Consider the following 22,331-nt stretch of genomic DNA (forward strand, 5'->3'; position numbering starts at 1 on the left):
TCCCACTGCCCCGGCTAGAAGCAGAGCACCCAGTGGCAGCCCCAACCCTGGGTGTCAGGCGGCTGGGGCCAGGGATTTCGGCTTGTGCCAGGCCAGTGTACTATCTAATTCAACCAAGACCCTGTCAGCTGGATTAGGACACATGTGCTCTTTGATAAAAACAGGAAGTAAGCCACATGGTGATTGTGGATATGGACAGATGATCAAAAGCCACTGAATTATCCTGACTTGTTACTGATAATGTGAACAGATTCCAAAGGAAATGCATTAATTTTAATCAGCGTGCAACATTGCTTTACAACAAGCAGCGAGCATCCAGACTAACCATTGATTGTGGCTCAGTTTGGCTTCCTTCCTCCCTCTGCTTCTTTGTAGAATGGAGAGCACCTCTGAAATGGCATGCAAGGAAGTATTAATAGTGTTAGAGAGATTGCAGTTAATGCCATATGGCACTGATATGCACATGGATTGAAATATCCCATGGTGTTGACAGCAATTTTCATGCATTCAGGACAGGACTGCTTATGCTCTGAGAGATGCCTCATGCCAGGTGCTATTGAAGATCCAGAAACAGGACTTGCAATGCCTCTTGATCCATTGAGGTCTGATGTACAGCTGGATCAAATATACCTGTGTCCTTATTGGCAGTGTTTATACTTTCTAAGGCTTTGATCTTTCAAGGTACACCAAGAGCATGAATGAGTGGTCTGGGAAATGGCAAAGATTGGTGCTTGTCTATAAATCTAGCTGCTGGAGCTTGCAGACCTTATACAACCTTTAATTGCTGCAGTTGTACTAAAGTTTTTAATGTGTATAAATCTTGTTTGCTTCTATCCTAGGGTGAGTTTTGATGAGGGAAGATCATGGAGTAAATACAGTTTCACATCAACACCACTTTTTGTGGATGGATCCCTTGTAGACCCTGGCATAGAGACCCAGATAATGACGTAAGTATCGTAGCTCTTAACTTCTTTAAAATGTGATGGCAGAAGGGAGTGCATGGAGATCCCCAAGTGCATGGTAAGCCTCATGGTATGCAGTGCAGCACTGTATAGTTACACATGTGGTGTTGCAATAAGGTTTGGTGCTGTTTGTGGGTTTTGCTGATGGTCACAGACTCAGGTGGAGTATCCATGTATCATGTGGCAAAGAGATGATGGAGACAAACTCTTCCCAGTAGTGGCAGGGGGTATAACAAGGTCCCAAGCTGTATCTTGTGAGTTCAAGTAAGACAGTAGGTAAATCTGCTTCTCTGGGGAGTGTTGTAGCCCTAATTACTTTACAGAGAAGTTGTGGTATTGCCATACCTGGAAATTTTCAAGCCTTCACTAGATGAAGCCACCTCTGCCCTGATCTATATTTGGTGACACTCTGTTTTGGAGTAAGTCTGTGTGACACACGCATGGGTTGAAACATCCCATGGTGTTGACAGCAACTTTCATGCATTCAGTACAGAACTGCTTATGCTTTTATGCTCTGAGAGATGCCTCATACCAGGTGCTGTTGCAGATCCAGAAACAGGACTTGTGACATCCAGATGTCCCTTCTCATAAATGTAACTGAGATTGTGTTCCCTGCATCTGGTGTCCCATAGGTTGCAGTGCTCTTCAGGGCCACAAATGTGTATGGCTGCACCTAATGTCAGTTCTGTACTTGCTTCAGTTGTGCAGCTTGACTGTCTTTTGAGATTGCTGCTGAGTATGAATATCCCCAAACCTCTTTAGTTGCTATCTGCATTGTGGGCTGTACATCTGGTTCTAGCTCAAGTGTGTTCTCAGTGTGCATATGCACAGCTGAGCACAGAATAACCTCGCTGGTCTGGGGCATAGTATGCTACGATTCACCCATACAATGGAACAAAGAGCCTGGGCTGGCACCAAAGGTTCTTGGACCTTCCTCCTCCCGACAGTTCTGAAGCGCTGGGCAAGGCTGGAAGAGCTGGTAGGTAATTTTGGCTAAAGAACAGGCCATGATCAGAGTTTAACAAACAGGGGAGAGAGGAAACTTCTTAAGTTCAAAGGCATCTTCAAATAGTCATTCAGCCTCTTGTGCAAAGCAGATCAGAACATGCTGCATTGGGATTCTGAACAAAGAAGGAACTAGATGCACTGCCTTCATTGCTTGCAGACGTGCCTTCCTGTATTTTCTCTAAGCTGGCTGGAACAGCTTGAAAAGGATCAGGAGGCAAGGTGGCTAAGATGCCTTAGACTGGGGCATGCCTGTGAAGCACATCTGCAGTGGCATGAAGGAGTATATTTGGTTAATTGCATCAGATGCTGTTGCAGCACAACTTTTGGGCAGATGACACAAGATAAATTTCACCTTGCAGTTGATTTGCTTTTCCTGTTTTCTGCACCTGCACCTGAAGTTCCTGCAGATTTTCACTACTTGCAAGAGAAAAGAGATTCAATCCCAGTGTATTTTCTTCTAGGCTTCAGTCCATCTGCCTACTTATATGGCAGACATGTGTGTGTGTCTCTCCTTGCTGGTATCACTGGTAGTGACAGACTTGAGAGCAGACTGCTGGGTACACTTGTCATCAGTTTCTGAGGAAGCTTGGATCAGATAGAAGTTTTGTGTCCTGGGCATTTCTGCTAGTAATTTGAATTTATTCCAACTGAGTTGCATGATTGGTGTTGGTATGCCTTTCAAAGACCAGACCTACGTTAGCTTTACCTAAACAGAAATAAGTATGTGGTAAGTAGTCGTCTACACTTGCAGTTGAGGTCAACTTAGCTGTAAGAAAAGGGCTGGGGGAAAATCCTCCTCTGGCAAAGGGTCATTTGAGCTGGCTGCTTCTATGCCAATGGCAGAAGTGTATTGGTGCTGTAGTCTTGGAAGAATCAGGAAGGAATATCTAACTTGTGCATGCCCATCTATATTTCCTGTGCTCAAGTTTCACAGGAACACTGGGCTAATTAATTATGGTTATCTATATCTAAGCATAGGAGCAGCACTTTTAAATTTGTTTCCCAAACAGTGCTGGGGCAGAACGGGGCAGCTTCTGTGTCTGTGTCACAGACAGTTACTGAGATTTCATTGGAGTAGAGGTGGTATCAGTTACAGTAGGATTACTAGCTTTTCCTTTACTCCAAAACTGTGCGTTGGCTTTGGCTTTTTCTGCAAAAAAAAGTGGAGTACTTGTTTGTGTGGAAGACTATATCTGTGCATCTGCTGTCTTGCTATCTGCAATATTAACCCTGTTTTTGCAAAGAGCAAAACGCAACAGCATATGATATACCTATGAGACTTTTCACAAGACTGCTGTGAGCATCCCGTTGGGGCAATATATACCAGTCCTCAGCTAAAGATTAGATCCTGTATTCTCTTCACTCTCTGCATTTTTCTCCTAATGCAGCAATAATATGTCACTTTCTGTGTTAGTAAATAAAGTGTTTCCCTGAAATTCTTTGGGCAATGCACAATGTGTATCATCTTCCAACCCCATACACACACATGCAGAGACAGATCTGAACTCAAATAAATTTACACATCAGCACCTTCATTGAAATCAATGGAGCTAATCAACTAGCTGTGGATTTAGCCCATTTACTTTATAAATCAATGCAGTTTTCTTCTGAGATGAAAGACGCATTTTAAAACTAAGGTTGTTGTTACTTACATGTCTGTAGTCTTCTGATAGAGAATGTAGGAAGTGAGTTATCTTGCTGAATATTGTGTATCAGCTTTGTTGAGAGCTGACTCTTGAAAGCTCTGCAGGTGTATCATTATTATTGCTATTGTTATTGTTATTAGTATTGTTTTTATTATTACAGTCATCATTAGCAATTTTAAAAAATATTCCTAATAGTCTGTAGTCTGCCATATAGAGACATTTCACATGACACTTGTAATAAATGTTTAGAGAAATTCCTATTCACAATGTTAAAGAAACTGAGGAGGAAAAAGCCCATTTATAAAGCCTGTTTGCAAACCATTTCTATGCAGATCGCTTAGGTATTTCTTGCAATGAGCACTTTAGTGAACTCATCTATAAGGGCAGTGTAGGATCATAATGAGCTTGTGGAAGCTTTGGCTGAGAAGAAATCAATGCCTTTCTATTGGTACTGGCCATCCTTTGAACCAAGGCAACACATGGGGGTTGGAGGTACATAGAATTTGTGTTGGCAGGTAGAAATCCCAATGATTTCAAGAAGCTGATGAGAGGAGCACAATGACTTGGTATTAGCGTCCCCCAGCTGACAATGGGATCAGTGGGAGCTCTTAGAGTAGAAGCAGGGCTGAGGCAGGCACCAAGGCTGTGCTCATATTTATGCTCTGCCAAAATGGGTAAATTAGTGGCTTTTAAAGATTTCTTTTTCATCCTGGAAAATGCAAAATGTTTCACTGAGTGATCTCAGCTGATTCCTGTTAGGGACACTTTTTTCCATTGATTTGTATAAAGTGGTCTGTGTTCAACTACTTCAAAAACTAATATTAGCAGGGCAATGTGTATACTCCAACTATTATTAACGTATTGTGTTATTAACAACATTATTATAATACCATCTTATTAAAATCAGTACATCAGTAGAATGACTATTATTCCCAACCTTCATTTTGTGGCACATCCTATAAGGGGTCTCTGGGCTGTAGGAAGCAGCAACAGTTTTAGCACAGAATTTCATGCCATTTCATGACTGTTCTCTGAGTAGTTGCAGTGCCTGTCTATATGAGCATCCTAGGGTTTTTTGGATCATCTGTGTTCTGTGTTGTGTATAAATATCCTAAAAAGTCATAAAGAACTTAGCAGTAAGATCTGTAGATTTGCCTGTAGGGGCATTTTATGTTTCTTAGTGTACTTCGAGTTGCTTTTGATGGGAAGTTGGACAAGGCGTCTTGCAGAGGTCTGATTCACTCTATTTTATGATTTTGTTATTTCACATAGCTGTAAGGGTGCAAGAATTAAGTATTTCCTTACAAGCACAGCTGAGTGGGCTGTGCTAAAAATGTAGTTTTGTGACACACAGGGAAGCACTATGAGACTGTGTGAGCTCGTCTAACTTGGAGCTACTGACTGAACAAGGTGAATCCACTCTCTCTCCATTCCTGGCTGATCATCCACTTATGCAGTTCCTTCTATTGTTGTTTTGACACTCATCTCATCTGACAAGATTGTCAGTTCAGCTCCTTTAACATCACAGAACTTCAAGAGATTTGTACCAAATTTTGGTAACAAATTGCAGTGTTTGGTGCAGGTGTGAGGAAAATAGCTATAGCAAACAAAGGGTCCTGCAGGAAAATAAATGCATACGGACAATAGGTTAGGTATGTTCTTATGTGACCCACAGATTGCCTAGAAAGCACTCATCTTTGAAACCTACAGTTTTCTAAGTTCTGTCCTATAACCCTCACTGGTGACTAGTATATCTTCTAATGATTTCACATTCTAATGAGTCTGTGTTGACAAACCATGGGCACAGCATGTTACGTGCCTGAGATTGTCCACCAGGGGAAAAGAATCAGATTGTCTTAACGTTCTAGTCAATTGTGATATATCCAAACAGAAGCAGTGTTTGGTTGAGAGAGTTGCTAGTCTGTACCATTCAAATCAGAGACAACATGGTTTTGTGGGTCCAGAGAAGGGCTTTATGTTGTTCCAGCTCTGACTCATAATTATTACCTCTGCCACTTCATCTCCTCTGCTAAGCATCTCTCCAAACTTACATTAACAGAAACAAACTTTTTGCTTCACAGCCCTGCAGAGCTTTGCTGTCATTTTAGTAGACTCATAATATGTGTGTGTGCAGGCACTCATTTATAGATGGGGATCATTAAGTTTGCTCTGATAAATATATCTTTATGTATACACACCCACTTCTATGTTTCTATGTATGTATACTTAATGGTCCATATATATCTGTATATGCATCATTGAGCATTAACGTTTTCAGTGAAAGGATTTAACACAAGCTGGTCTGCTAACATTGCTGCAACTACTGCTTTTAGCTATGTATATGTTACAAAATGTTCCTGGGTGTAAATGAACAGGTTGTAAGCCCTGGCCTTTTTCTAGCACCTTCTCATTTACATGGCCATGCAGCTTTACCAGGGATGAAATGGGAGCGTTTTTCTTCCAGGAGACCCATAAAATTACTGGCAATCCATCACTGGGTGGCAGAAGACTGGGGTAGAATGAATAAGTACCTGAGAAACATTGGAAAAGGTGAGATAGATGCCAGGAGAGGTTTGAGGTAAGAAAGAGAACATTAAGGGCACAAGCCATGCTGAGCCAGACCAGAGGTCCCTCTAGCTCAGTTTCATGCTCCACAGTGGTGAGTAGAGGATGCTAAAAATATGTATTTTTTTAAAAAGAAAACTTTACCTTGTACACTTTTCTCATTTACAGAGATTTGCAAATAAGAGACTTTCTTGGCCAAACATGTTATTCTTATTTCTAAGACATTAATGATTTTTTTTTCTATTTTTTTGAGGGTTGTTTTTCCTTAAGTTCCTTAAAACACTTAGCAGCCATATTACCATGTGGCCAAGAGTTCTATGAGCCAACTCTTTATTCTGAAGAACTGACTCACTTGTGGAAGACATCAGCAAAGTATGTACATGCATGAAGGCAACATGGACAGATTCTGGTCCAAGCTCCTACAGAGTTCAAAATTACATGGGATCCAACAGTCATTTTCCTGTCACTTTCTGGTAATGTGATTATCATCTTTCATCTTCAAGCAAGGTAACGTTCACTGCTTTCTGCTCAAGTCTTGCTGTCACATTTAAAAGCTGAGACAGGCAAGAAAATTACAAGCTGGCACAATGTCCTTGAAAGATTCTGCCCCTCTGCTTAGGGGTAGGGAGCTGAGGATCTGTCACCTCTGAGTGGCTGTGCTGAGAAAAGTGGCACCTTACGGTTTCTACTACCTTAAGGATATAGAAAACAGTGCTTTTGTTGGGATGTGGTCAGAGGAGCTGGCCTTCTCCCTGCTGGGCCAACAGCCTTTGTCCTTTGTAGCTGGCTCCCCTGCAAGCAATCTCAACAAATGAGAGAAGAGGTGAGTGGATGGCAGAAACACCAAGAAATTGTTTTTCCTAGAAGAAATTGAGGTTCTTGTCCAACATGCGTAAAGACAAGACACAGTGTTCCTCAATTCCTGTGACACAGCAGAGGTCTTCAAACTCCTGCCATCAATCTGGTCTCTTTTCACTTCACTCTGCTTGAGAAAAAGAGAAAGAAGCTATCTGAAAGAAAAAAAAAGAGATTTTCTTCTGCAACTTCTGCTGCTCCTGCTGAGCTCAATAAAGGATTTGGTGATGAAAGATTTTGGAGGAATGATTTCAATAGAGGTCTGTAGAAAGCTAAATCTAACTTGCAGCTTCCAATGCAGAAAACAGTAAAAGTGATCATTCATGGGGGCTGTTGTGGTGGTGGGTTCTGAATTCTGTCCTCCTTATCTTCAGCTCTTTTGGGACCCAGGGCTGACCAGCCAGCCTGCGCCTGCTCTCAGGCTTACCAAAACTATGGGGGTTTTGAAAGATTGGAGGGCAGATTTCAAAACCCGGGTTATCAAAGTTGAATAGGTACCATAAGATGCATAGAAAGCACTGATAGGTTTTAATTGTCCCCATTGTGTTTTTAGCTTGCATTTCAGTTTTTCTGTCTTTTTATGTTTATTGCTATATGTGTTTGTGGTGCAGTTGGCTTTATTATTAGCTGTGAGTTTTACTGCGAGGCTTTGATATGCCCTTGTGAGTTCATTGCACTGTCCTTGCTCATGGGGAAGTGAAAACTGCAGTCCACAAGCCTACATAAGGATTCTCCGGAACAGGATCAGTGAAATTAAAGTGAATCTGTGAAAATAATGACTGCACACAGAAAGAAAAGTAAAATTTAAACCTTGATCTGAGGAAAAAATTACAAATATAATTATTAAGAAACCAAAATGATTGAAAGGGTATGGGCATTTGCTATAGTAAGCTACATTCCTGTAACATCTGATCTAATTTCAGAACTTTCTGGAAGTAATGAATACCTGGGACTTTGCAAGAAAATGATCAATCTGCTAATGCCATAAAGTGACTTTACAATGGACAAGAAAATGTGTGTTATAGGAATTCCCATTTTATCCCAGCAGATGATCAGTTTAGACCCTGGAGTAAGACAGCTGATTACCCATATCATTATCTTCATTTGCAAGACTTAAAGACATTATTAACGATCACAGATTAATCAGTGTCACTTCCTCCTCTCATCTCCCTCCCTGCCAGAGGAGTACTCTATTTGTTAGCCTTCGGATTGCTGCATGAATTCACCTAAACAGTCCACAATAATATTGATTGTGCTGCTGATACTTGCAGTGTGAGCTGAGTTCTTCCTGTGGCACCTGAATAGACAAATCAGGTAATGAGAACAACTGCTTAGAGTAATCTCTCTGAGACAGCATCGTGTGATTTATGGGGCTATAGGAGGAGGATGTCTGTGACTTGAGATCAGTTCCCAGTAGTTGTGCCATGTACTCATAAGGTTCCTGCAGAATTCATAACACATGGAGAAGGCATTGGGCTCTGTGGCCTGTATTGTCTATCTTTGACTTTCTGGGGCAAACATTACTCTCATTGAAGTCACGTGCTATTTATGGACAGGAGCTCAAATATTATACAAATATAGTTATTTGCATAATATGTAGAGAAATTGAGGCAGAACAAGGGACATGCCCATGGTCAGTCACTCAGCAGGCTGTCGCGGGGAGAACTTGACATTAAATCAGGTCTCTCAAGTCCCAGGTGAGTGCAGACTTTTCTCTACTGTGCAGACTTTTCCCATTCCTTAGGTGAAAAGAGATGCTGAGTTATGTCTGTAATGCTTAGACAAGGGGTAAGCTTGTAGAGGAAGGGGGACTAGGAAGGGGAGTTCAGACTGGAAGCTTTTATTCACTCAAGTGAATAAAAAAACCCCTTACAGAAGGAGCAAGAATGAGCAGCAGGCCGATACATGATTTATTTTCCTTAAGTAAAAGGATAAGGTTTGCCTGATGACAGTAAAATCCAGATATTCTAACTATGTGCTTTGTTTCTTGTGCTTTTAATTAAGGACAGACGGATTATAGGTCTTGTTCTGTCCTTCTGCTAGCAGCTGGGCTGGGCTGTATAAAGCACTCAGGCCTGGTGTGGGGTACACAAGGTGCTGTGCATACGTATGTTCCTTAGAGTCATTCACCTTTCTGTTAGAGCAGGCTATGAAATATTCTGGTGCCTTGATCCCACCAGCCCTTCGGGGACTTGGCCTCAGCACCTTTTCCTCTCAGCCTGGCTCTGATGCTGCATGGGGCAGAAAGTGATGCAGCACACCTGCTTTTCTGGGAGCTCTCAGTGCTGTGTTGGCTGCATGGTTCACTCTAACAGGTTTTTCATCACTGGACTGAGTGGTGGAAATCAACTTTCCAGAGGAGCCATACTGTAGTTTGAGGCATCTCATATAGTTCAGGTAGTGCTACAAGCCTTTATTCCTAAGGAGAGATTGTCCTCATGTGCTTATTGTTCATGGTTTCCTTGTTTCATGGTCCCTTTGACCCAAGCTTGTGAAAATTCCCCCAAGATAGCTACCTTGTCACACTGTTGCCCACCAGGTATAGATCTCATCCCCTCTTGAGCCTTCTTCTCTCTGATACCCTGTGCCAGACAAAGCTTGTCACCATGCTGCACCACAAACTGTTTGTCCCTATCACGTGTTTGGAGCTTACATGTTCTGAGCAATGGCTTCCACGTTTGTGTTGGACATCTCTGGTTAGAAATCTGCTGATTCATAGGATGAAAATTGAAAAGACTCCACATGCTGTATTACCCAGCTGGTAATACAGGCAAAAGGACAGCACCTGCCTCCGTTGGGACCACAGACCTGTTAGTGCAGAAGCACTCAGACTGCTGATACCTGACAGTGTCTTTTCTAAAAGAGGGAGGCAGCATCATCTTCTGGTTTCAAAGCTGTCAGAAACTGGTTGTCTTTCACGAGTGCTTCGAAGAAGAGAAAGAACCCTTCTGAAAAACAGCATTAAAAATTAACGTGCTTTCCCATCCCCCTTCCCAGGTGTCTAACACTCCCTTTCATGTTGCTGGGATTTCTTTTGAAGCAATTGTCATGTAAAGTGGTTTGGGAACATTGGCAATGAATTTTTTAGAGACCAGATTTCAAAAGGTTTGGTTTGTTATTCAGTAAGTTCTGTATTGATAGCACTTGGTATTTAAAAGAAATAATGAAAATCCCTATTTCCCCCATTGCCTTGTGCAGTATTTGTGCAGCTATTGGAGAAATCGAGCCCAAACTGTAGGAATGCTTCATAATTACATGTTCTGCAGATTACTTACTGATTGCACTTGGCGCTACTTGCTAACCAAAAGATCATGCTGTACCATGCCATTTGCAGTGGTTTTCCTCTTCTGCTTGTACTTTAAAGGAAGTGCCCACTGAGCTGATGAATAATGCCAGGACTGTTTTCCAAAGCTGAGGGAAAAGGGTCAGCCATGATTGTACTACAGGATTTTTATTGCAAGATTTTGTGTTTTTCTCTATATTCACAGAAATTTTTCTGCTGCCCTATCTCCTCTCTCCTTCCTGACCTGGAATCTGGCAGTGGTGCAGCTTTCCATGACCAGTTGAGTATGGATTGCTAGTCAGTGAACGTGGCCAACTCTTTGAATTTCTCTTCTGTGGAAAATACCCATGTCTTGTCATTGAGTTTCACTTGGAACTGGAAATAAAACCGCTTCCTTCAGATTTCATTTGCGCGAGCAATTCTGTGAAATTCTCATTTGACCCTTCCCTTTGGGAAACAGAGTAAAGACTGAGATTTTCTTGAATGAATTTGTCATCACACAAGCTTTCTGCTGTTAGCATATTCCTGAAGGTTTCACTGCTGGTTTTCTTTTCTCCCTCTGAATAGTAGCAGTAGAACAAGGCCTTATATGTATGGGAATTACACTAATTTGCACCAGCTGAAAATCTAGATTCAGATGGATGTTATATTTTATTTGGAAGAAAACGTGTCTCTTCTTTCTAGGAAAAAAATGTCACTTCTTTCTATCCACAGAAATAAGTCCAGCAGCCCCGAATCATCACCCAGTTGCCCTCAGGCTACTGTTCCTAGCTAACAGGTCAGCCAAAAGCAACTGCATTAAAAGCTCCAAAGTGGCTCTTAAAGACCGTATTTATTGTTTAGGAAAAAAATTAGATGATGTTTTTGTTGACAATTGCCTGCCTTTCCAGTGTCATCTTTGCTCTTTTATGTTTCCTTTGTTTCCAGTCTCTTGCTCTCTGCATCCTCTTGCCAGTCATGAGACAGTATAGCTCTCCCTCTCCCTTTTCCACTCTCCCTAATTGCTGATCTGTGTCGCTTTCAATTAAGTTCTACTTCCCTTGTCTCAGTCCCTTTCCATCCAATTTCCATGTAACTAGTGACCTCCTTTAACGCTAATTCCAACTAAACCATAATAAAAAACAATTGGGAGGATACACAGCCCATTTGGTTTTCTCTAAAGTCATGATTTATGTTTAATTCATGGGGAAATAGCTGATCCCTCAATCCCCATTCATAAAACCTAACCCTGCCAGCACAATTTCCAACTGTTCCATTGTTGCTTGTGTGGTTTTGGCCCTAACAGCTGAGCCTACATAAAAGACCCAGTTTTGCTTTACTGCTACTTTCTTACACAGAGATGGCTTCAAATCCAAAGTTCATAACAGGCCCTCTTCTTGGTGTGAAAATATCATCAGTTTCTTTTATTGTCTCAAAGACCATAAATGCCAACAAATGATGTAGCAACTTTTATGTACCAAATCCTTCTGTAAGTGGGTGCACTGAACTAGAATCTCTAGCATGATAGGCTTACTGTTTTCCCTGCTATTTATAATGTAGGACCAGGGTAGCCTGGCTAGTGGGGAGAAAAATCCAAACCAAATAAAGGCAATTATGTAAGTGAGAAAACCTTGTACAAGGACACAGTCAGTTCTCAGCAAGAGCCAATATGTTTGGAACTTGACCCTTTCTGCTATGCCATCCCCCCACCTCTGGTCTACATTACCTAGCACTCTGGATGCAGAGGAGATGTCAGCAGCCCATTTGTGTTGCTTCCATACATTCATGTCATGCTGATGCTGAACTAATTAGTTATCCTAGAGCATGGAGCACTGTTGTACAAAGTGCAATAAACAGGAGCAAACTGCAACTCACATCTGGCTAGGCTTCTTAGCTCCATCTCGGTGCTAGTTTTACAAGTGCCAGAATATAACTTGCAGGAGAGCTTTGTTCTTCAAGCTTGCCAAAAGCCACAAGAATGGAACTGTTGAGCTTAGACATATGCAGGCTTTATCTGGCAATTGCTCAGGGCTACTTCTGCCAAATAATTAAATGGCTTCAGAGTTCATGAGAGCAGGCAAGGCAAATTTGAATAGCTGAATGTTTGTACTGATGGGGCCAAGCTGATGCTGCATGGGCCTACCATAGGTGACTATGAGTGGGCCTATCTTATACCTATCCAAGCTGTTTGTAGAGAGGAGGTCTCCAGCCTGTGCTATGCCACTACACTGAGGGTGATATTGACCATACTCTGCTCATGAAACCCCACTGGTGATATTTCTGGGAGGGGAGGTATGCGTTACATACCTGGTTAGCTGTTAAATTGCAATAGTAGCAATATGTGCTTCTCTTTCTGGACGCCTAAGCCAGAATGAGCACCTTCAGTCGTGGTGGATTAACCACTCAGTGCTCTTGTCTTGGCAATTGCGCAGATCGGGGGCTCCCCCTGGTTTTGGTAGGAAATCTTCATCCTCTCCAGGGACTTGGAAAAAGGAACACCTTCCCTGTCAGGAGGTGGTTCTTCCAGATTGTGTTTCATAGCACTTGGGTTCATCCATTAAATTACTTCAGATACAAAGAAAGAGGGATTTTAACTGAAATAGGATGGCAATCTTGCTTGACTTTCTCCCTCTGTACATTCCCACAACAAAAGCACACATTCAGGTCAGCTGAAGCATTTACTGATTTGGATGATTTTACTGTTGAGGATTTTTGCTTGCTAAGACACTTCTTCTGCAAGCATCTTTCTTTTACTATAAGAAGAGGGGGGGAAATCAAGGTTGATTTCAGGCTTTCCTAAATTCCTAAATTCAGTCCCTTTATGATGACACTGCAATTAGTTTTTCTTTTGATATTATCAATTAAAGTATGTATTTGATGATCTTTCTGTGTAGTCTTCTGTTGATCCATCAATTTATCTGTTTCTGTAGTTCATCTCAAAAGCTGCTGTCTATTAAGTATATATTATTGTTTTGCTTTTAGTTTATTTTTAGATATTCACAATGCTTAAAGCCTAAACAGTCTATTTGGTAGGGCCTGATCTTGTTAAAACCTGACTTCAGAGGCCCCCAATGTACCCTGTGATAAGCAAAATCTGGTACCTTTTCACCTCCCTCACCTTGTTGATGTATAGTAAGAAAAAAATTCTTCAGAAAGGAGGCTACATTTGGTGATTTATGTACTGAAGATGACATTAGCTGCTTTCTTCCTTTGGTTCTTCTTTCTCACCACTGAGCACAGCTGGGGACAGGAAGCATTACCAGAAACTTTGACCATTATCTTCTATTACATGCAGAGGAGCTAGGCTGACAAGTGAAATAAAAGTCGTCTGTATCCAGACCAGCCAAATACAGACAGCTTCAGTGCATGCTCATTCCATATAATGTCCTACCAGTTTAACTCAGAAATTATAGAAAAGGACTTGATTTAGGCATAAGAAGACATTTCCATTTCTGTACTTGAGCAGCTTGTCTGAAACTGCCAGCAGGGATAGATCCAGATGGATACAGCTGATGTCTTTTCTGTGAGCAATACACAAGCTATTGCTTGAGAAGATCTAGTTCTCATACCCTAGGCAGGGACATGAATTGGATCTACGGACCAGAGGTGGATGGGTTGTTATCTTATGGTCTTCATAGAATCACAGAATGATTTGGGTTGGAAGGGACCTTAAAAATAATCAATTTCCAACCCTCCTGCTACAGGCAGGGACACCTTAGAATAGAATCATAGAATAGTTAGGGTTGGAGAGAACCTTAAGATCATCCAGTTCCAACCCCCCTGCCATGGGCAGGGACACCTCACACTAAACCATGTCACCCAAGGCCTCGTCCAACCTGGCCTTGAATACTGCCAGGGATGGAGCATTCACAACCTCCCTGGCCAACCCATTCCAGTGTCTCACCACCCTAACAGGAAAAAACTTCTTCCTTATATCCAATCTAAACTTCCCCTGTTTAAGTTTGAACCCATTACCCCTTGTCCTATCACTACAGTCCCTAATGAAGCGTCCATCCCCAGCATCCCTATAGGCCCCCTTCAGATACTGGAAGGCTGCTATGTGGTCGCCACCTTCCACTAGACCAGGTTGCTCAAAGCCTCATCCAACCTGGCATGTGAGCAGCTCTTATCTCTGAAAGCTGCACCACATGGTTGATCAGGCTTAAGAAGCTTTTTACTGAGGGGGAGGAGGGAGGAGTTGCTGATTTGGGAATCATGTGACCCAGAATCATCTCTGCAGCACAGAGGAAAACATCTCTCAATTCATTCTGTTGACCTGTCAGGAATGAGCAGTGTTGAAAAACATAAAAAGCACAACTATCAACAATTCAAGGAACGATAAGGCAAAAGCAATGCAATTTGAGAACACTCTATATACGTAAAAAGCCTCTAAAATAGCTTCTGTACAAGGTTATCCAGTCAATATATACTGCATTTGTAAGTTATTGTGTATTTAAAAAATTAATGAAAGGTATAATTATAGAAGCATTACCAGTGACCTTTTCCAAAATGACTGTCATGAATCGGTAAGCATTTCAGAATTGTTTTCCACGTTCCTAATATTTTTTTTCTGCAAATTACTGACATCTAGCCCTGGGAACAAAAAAGAAGGAATTGGAAAGCCTCTTCTGGTTTCCTAGCAATGGTTTCATGGTGAGTTTTCCATAGAGCCAGTTGAGAAGATGCTATTCCATTAGCTAAGATTTTTTGTGGAGTTTTAAATGCTTACTCTGAGGGACAGAATAGAAACTATCCTGTCTAAAGCCTGTAAATTGCCATTCCATGGTTTAGGTTGGAGAACCTTTGTTAAATTGAGCTTAGAAAACTTACTTTGTCTAAATGCCACCTGGGCTCTTGTATTTATTGCTTCTCAATGACTTTCAGATCAGACTACAGAGATGGAAAAAATCAAAAATACTTTTTGTGTTGGCTTCACAGAGTTGGACCTTGAAAACCCATCTGCTTTTGTCTTCTGTCCTTGCAATAAGCAATTAAGAGCTTTCAGTTAGGCCACGGTAGACAATGTTATTGAGGCAAAATTCGCAGTACTTAATGTCCCCCTTTCCCCTGTATCATCTTGATAGTTTAGCTATATTTATTAAAAAAATAAAAAATCTACCTCCCTAATTTAGTGAGCAGAAAAAGTAAGTAAGAAACATGGGAATCAGATAAGATAAATGAAATGGTCTCTTCAAAGCAATGTGAGGACTCATCATTTGAGTAGGGAAAAATTAACTCCCACCAATCTCCTTCCATTTTTTCCCTTGAGACTTTTTTCCATCCACACTGGATACAGAAATCCAGATGTACGTACTGGAGCACATAATGCTAAGCACTTACTGACACCTGAACACTATCATTTTTAAGATGTTGCAGCTCTTTGCTGTCTGCCCAACCCTCTCCAAAACAGATATGGTGGGAAGAGGTCATGTGCATGCACCTTAGTCGCTACAGAAAAATATCCAGTGATGTAGTTTACAAAACTGATAAAACTAAGCAAGGTTCACCTGCAATACCTGATTATGGTCAGTCAGGGTTTGTTCCCTCTGATGGTTTACTTAGGCCATTTTTAATTCCACAAAAGATGAGTGTTTTCTAACTTCCTAAGGAAAGCTGTTTGAGGGTCCAATGGATCCCCACAGATAACATAGTACTCTTTTCCATTCCTTATGTTTGCTTACTCTCATAGAAGTTTCAAATGCACAACAGAGTCATCTTGAAATATAATGTAATCTTCATCATGTTGGCTGGTCAATCAGAACATGCTGTAGGTGTCTGGGTTGCATTTATGATTGGTGAGCAGTGTTCACAGGGTGCAGTTGCTTGCTAGATTCTGTGCATATCAGCAGCTCTTATCTCTGAAGGCTGCCCTGCAATGGTTGATGAGGCTTAAGAAGGTTTTATTAGCAAGAGGGGCGGGGAATTACTATTTTAGGAATCAGGTGAACCAAAACCATCTCTGCAGTACAGAGGAAAACGTCCCTCTCTGTTCACACTCTCTAATTACATTTAGTGTAGTATTGTTTCCATCCAAATTATAGCAATTATATACAGAGATCTTCTTTGAAATCATTTAATTAAAGAGTAGCTAATGCTCTTGTGCTTTTGGAATGCTAATATCTTGCCTTCCACTTAGGAAACTTTGGTTTTCTTTTCCATTAACAGATATTATTATGAAAAAAATTCAATGGCAGAGGGTTTTTTGGTTTCCAGTTGGGTTTGGGAGGGGGGTGGTGTTTGCTGGGTTTTGGGTTTTTTGGGTTTTGTTTTGGTTTGGTTTTTTTTAGCTTATTTTAAGAGATTTAAAAAGCAAGTGGTTCTGGAGACTTTTGTAAAGCACAAATAAGCATTTTGCTCTCCTATTGGACATTTAGCTAAGGGTGAACCTTTGAGCAACATTTCACTTGAGATGCATTGGCTGCTGAAGTGTTTGATTTCTCCAGATGTGTTATCTTCTGGGTTCAAGCAAGTGTTTGTGTTTGGTTATATTCTCCCCTCTTACTATTTTTTCTGTGTAAATACACATGCAGCCAAATCCTGAGGTGGTACAAATCTGCTGGACTAAATGGTTTCTGCCTGCTGAGTTGCTGCTTTGCAGGAATGACATTTTCAGTCATGCATCACATTCAGGACAAACAAGATTCATGGGAGAGCTTCCCAGCTGTGCAGTATCATGCACCCTGTAAGTGTGCTGAAAGTAAGTGTGGCATAAAAGCTGGTGAGGTTTACCCACTGCTGAGGGAAAGTGGGAAGGAGAACTGGAGATAGAAGTCCTACTTGAGTACAGTTTCAGAGGCCTTCTGCAACCCCACTATGTACTATTTCCTATTCCTCCCTTCTCCTTCCTTCTCCCACTGAGTGCCCTGGCACCACATATTGCTGTGGTTTCCATGGGTTGATCTTGGTCCAGGATGTGCCTTCTGTGTTGACAACACAAAAACAGGAGCTGTGGTTTCTTTTGTAGCTTTGAATGTGGTGGTGTTCCCTATCGTTAATACCCCACAATTAGGACTACACTAAGAAATGTTGTGAAGAGCCAGCAACAATCTACCTAATTAAATCCATTCCACCATACAAGTCCTTCTCCACCTGCTCATTTCTAACCTGTGTACACAATTGTCACAGGTTCTTCTTTTGTTGTACCCTCTCCATTTCTTGTCAGCTTCTTGGAGCTTGCCTCTATGAGGCAGAACTTGGATGCAGAAAGGTATCCCCAGCAAACCCACAACTCCAGGCTCTTGGATCTCCCCCATCCCACTTTCTGTCTGTGATCCCATGAGCTGAGACAGGTCTAAATGGGAGAAGATGACTGATTCTTGGATAGTCACTGTTTCACAAAAAACAACAGAGGAATTTGGTGCAGGCTACAATCTGCAGAAGGAGTAGTTTGGACAGTGAGCAGAGACCAAAGCCAACAACCCTGTGTGATTACAGTGTAAATAAAGATGAACTAGAGTAAAGAATGGCAGCACACTGAGGACACAGCAGGATCTGGATTGCAGTCAGTGCTTGGAAACGGAATTTTATCTTTTGTTTCTATTTCGCTTTCATAGGGAAATTTGTAAATCATCTCTCTCCCTCTTTCCTTTTTTTAGTCTGGAATAATTAAAGCAACAAAAACTTTAATCTCATTAGTGGCTTGTGTAAAAATGTAGGTTAGTGAAAGATCCGGCGTAATGAGAAAACCCATTATTTCTCTGCCTGGTAAATCTCACAATAAGGGTGATACAATGACATTTAATGAATGTCAGAAAGATTTGGGTTTCCGTACATGCAGAATTTTTAAAATCTGGAACTTGTCTTTTCCATGACATTTTAGGTTCTTTTCTATTTGAGGTAGCCAAGAGGTTGTCATGCTACAATGACAATAAGCTTGATTGTTGTCAGGGATTTTGTTGTTTACGTGTACTGAGATGTTCCCCCTACCAATGAGAAGCTGTAGTTTTGTTCATGGCTTTTAAAGTCTGGTCACTCATCCTAATTTCCTCCTATTACACACCTCTTTGGAAATCCAGCTGCAGTTGATTGAAGAGCTGCTCCTTCCTGAGAAAATCACAGCTGGCCAAGGGAATAGCAAGCTGTTACTTGATCGAAAACTAAGCACCCTGCAGCACTTGTGCAGTGTTTCTGGATGGATGGAGTCTTTCGTCTGGGTACCTAGTGTTGTTAATTAAACCATGATTTTATTATGATTTTGCTTTCTTTGGTAAAAGTGTGAGCTTCCAATATGTGCAGTCCCTTAGTATTTGTGTCGATGGTACTCTGGTGATGTATTCCACCAATGCTCGTTGTTACATCAGTCCTTTCCTTCCAGACACTTAAGTAAGCCCACAGGTTTCCCTGCATGTGAAGGAGGGCTGCATAGTTGGAATAGCATGTAGGGAGACCTGTGTTCAGCAGCCAGTTCTGCTGCTGATGTTCTGGTCCAAGCTCAGAAGTCTCTGGTGCTATTCAATTTTATATGATCCCTTTTGTCATCCCATTTGTGGGATGATGTGTGCCTCAGTTTTGAATTACAGCCTGAGTCCTTCCACTGCTTTTTGAGTGCTCCAATTGTTCCTGTATACTGCCTTACTCAGTACAAGCCTTGTGTTGCTCTGAAGTGGCATGTGTCATTTTGATCCTGGAAATCAATTTATTACTTAACCAGATGAACCATGTAGTGTGATCAGTGACTGCTGCTGCCGAGTGACCTACTCAAAACAATTAAGAAAAACTCTGCTAATAACCTTACAGTGATGATCATTTATAATTCCACTCCTACAAGCTGCAGTCAGCATTCACCAGGTGCAAGGGATGTTGCTGTCTTTGCAGATTGCTTGCCTACAGTCTATATCCCGATTATGTTATTTCCGGTGATTATTTTACAATTCATTAAGTAGTAAGTTTGTGCAAGAGAAAGTTCAGCAGTAAAGAAACAGAGTCAGCTAAGAAAGGCTTGATTTTTAGAGAACTAAACCATGTATTCATCAGAATAGCTCCCTTGACATTATGCATATTACTTTTTAGTCTGTTTTTTTATTGTTCTTGAGTGATACCTAGCTGTCTGTATTAGAGTCAAGGTCCATTGTGCTCAGTATTAGAGGCACAGAAGGCCTTCCAATACAGGCTATACAAGGGGTCAGGGAAAGGCTAAACAATTCTAGGATGTTATAGGAACAGGATCTCTGACATCAAGCTCCACAGCTGTGTATTGGTTTCTGCAGAGATTAATGAGAAATTATTTGCTTAATGGAAGCATACCACTGGCTGATACTAGTTCTTTCTTTTTTTTCTCTCCCATGCACAGAGTTTTTGGGCACTTCAGTCTCCGTTCTGAATGGCAGCTGGTCAAGGTGGACTACAAGTCGATCTTCAACAGAAAGTGTAACAAAGATGATTACCAAACCTGGCATCTGCACAATCAGGTACTCTCACTGTGAAGGGAGAGGGTGATGAAGGTTCCTTTTCCCATACTCTGTGTTGCCAGGTAGGAATGTACTTGTTCTTTTCAGCAGATCATATGGATTTTTTGCATCCCTCGAGTCACAGTTGTAACCCACTACTGCTTTACTTCTCCTGAAGCATATACATGAATAAACACAGGGCCAGAATTCTCTGAGCAAGTCAGGGAGACTGTTAACTTCTCTTTATATGAAAATATTCCACTGCACCAGCTGCAGTGCCCTCACTGCTCAGGGCAATGTAAAACCTCGCCTTGTGACCGAATTTGTAGGAGACCCTGAACTTTTTGTAGCTCTGTCAGTGACTCATGAAAATAATTTTCTTTCACTTTGCCTTTGTTTTCTCTACTCAAAAATGAAAATAAAAACATTTATTCCTCCTGCAAGTCCTGCAGGTGTCTGCAAAACTCTGGGGAGCCCTCGAATAAAAGACACCAAGACCAAATTATTTCATTTTATTCAAGGACACATGCTTTGCTTTTCATACCTTCTGGCTTATTTTCATGCTGGATACATTTTGGTACTGAAGACACTAGAACTGAGAGAGCTCAGCTTTGAAGATTACTTCTGGGTTACTGGCCACCAGTACAATGTCCCACTCCCTGCAGGGCAGCATAACTAGAGCCAGAACTGTTGGCATTGAGATGTTTCCAAATGAAATCCATGCATTAGAAATGAGCATTAATTTGGCAAGGTTGTGTTAGATAACTGAAGTCATAGAATAGAATATATGAAAATAATTTAGTTGAAAGAAAGGAGAAGATGCGTAGCATGGCTGCCATCTTGGGAATCACTTTAATGGGAAAGAGAAGTATATTAATTAGGTGGTGTCATTTTTCCTTACTTGTATGCAGACAAATTATTTCTGCATGAGAGAAATTTCTGTTTATAGCAACTCACCTAAATGTCAAATGTTTCTTTTAGACTGGCTACTCCCCGTAGTAACCTTTCTGTTCAAAAAGCTCGGTGTAACATGCCATCAAAATGATTTTATGCCTATAACAAAGCCAGGACTATGAAGGAAAGAGGAGAGGACCTAGGAGTCCTGGATTCTACCCCTAGATTTTGTCCCTGCCCTGGGTCTTGGGCTTGGTTACTTCTTAGTAGATTGCTTCTGTCATATGAAAAAAACCCTGGGGTACATTCACATTGTCTTTTCAGGATAATTCATCGCACCAAAAACATTGGTGGATGCCTTTTGAAATATGGCATAAGTGGGTGTGTTGGCCTGGGCACCCAGGTTTTTTGGACACATTGTCATCCCAGCTCAATGCTTAGGGTCCTCCCAGGGTGGCTTTCAGGTTTGCAAAGCCACAAAAGGGAGCTATGCTCTTAGCTCCCAACTCTCCTGGTAGTAATTTCTTACTTTACTTACCTTTTGTATCTTTTGACAAAATGTTCCATTTAGGGACCAGCTGCCACTGTAACTCTGCTTTTCTTTCTCCTGTTTCTTTTTGTCTGCTGAAGGGAGAGCCTTGTGTCATGGGAGAGAGGAAGATCTATAAAAAACGCAAGCCTGGAGCCCAGTGTTCCCTGGGTCGGGACTATTCTCAAACTGTAGTGTCTGAACCATGTGTCTGCGGTCAAGGGGACTTTGAGTGGTGAGTATGTGGCTCTGGGGACTTTTGTGGGGATTGTTCTTGTTGCATTATCAGTGACTGAGCTACTGCCCAGACAGAAAACCTTGCAAAGAAACTGGTTCTCATGCAGCTTTGTGGCTGTGATTGTATCATGTAGCATAGATGTGGTCCCCATGCCTGTTGACTGACGGAAGGTATCCCCTTCATCTGTGACAGAGATTTGTTAATCTTTACAAGAATTCCAAACCTGGAATACAAAAGCAGAAAGTTTCAGTTGACTCAACTGACTGACTCTTTTTTTGTCCATCATTCTAGAAGAGTGATAGCTGGGACTCTTCTCTGGTCCAAAGCATGTCCCTTACGGGAGAAGGAGGGAATTTCTGTCCTTACTTTCAGGGTCATTGCATACCTAGGGAGTAAGCTAGCAAAATGTGCACATTTTTCTCATTATTCCTTTGAATATCTGGGAAGTATTTGTTGCTTTTTAGCAATGCTTTATTGAGAAATTTTCTGAAAAGACTTCTGTGACATGGCTATACAGCCCAAACATCTCAACTGTAGCTACTAGTTTTGCATAAATATTGGTGTATCTAACTTAATGGGGCTGTAACTTCCAAACTGCTTTAAGGTCACTTTGAAAGCCGCTTGACAATCAGAGAAAGGAGATGGAACATGTATAACAATCAGGATCTCTGCACAAGGGATTCCTACAGGGAATCTGTGATAGGCAATATTGCAAAGATTTAAGACTGTCAGTGGGTGTGATTCTTGAGCTTAAATGATCAGAATGTCTTTTAAATGGAGTTTAAAATATCCTGAAAGCAGATCAGCTGAGAAAACATTTTCATTTTTATAGTAGGTTATCAAGATCAGTGTCTGATTCAGTAGCAATGTAATTCCTGGAAATTTTGCTTCCTTTTAAGTGTTTCCTGAAGAGGTGTGAGATATGAGATCTTCACAGCTGAGACTCACACTTCTTTTTAGAACATGGACACACTGAAACTCAGAAA

At 41.4% G+C, this 22,331-nt stretch overlaps 1 protein-coding gene across 1 annotated transcript in view; it reads left to right on the top strand.

Moving 5' to 3' along the window:
- SORCS3 (sortilin related VPS10 domain containing receptor 3) overlaps positions 1-22,331 on the top strand; it is a 302,919-nt gene that overhangs the window by 244,068 nt on the left and 36,520 nt on the right. The window contains exons 14-16 of the mRNA XM_061372631.1: positions 840-947; positions 19,588-19,705; positions 21,209-21,342. Coding sequence (XP_061228615.1) covers positions 840-947; positions 19,588-19,705; positions 21,209-21,342 — 360 coding nt within the window. The remainder of the gene's footprint in view (positions 1-839; positions 948-19,587; positions 19,706-21,208; positions 21,343-22,331) is intronic.

Source organism: Neopsephotus bourkii, unplaced genomic scaffold, assembly GCF_033783945.1.
Source record: "Neopsephotus bourkii isolate Nb327-2 ecotype Australia unplaced genomic scaffold, CSIRO-AGI_Nbou_v1 NB_1615, whole genome shotgun sequence".
Classification (NCBI taxonomy): domain Eukaryota; kingdom Metazoa; phylum Chordata; class Aves; order Psittaciformes; family Psittacidae; genus Neopsephotus; species Neopsephotus bourkii.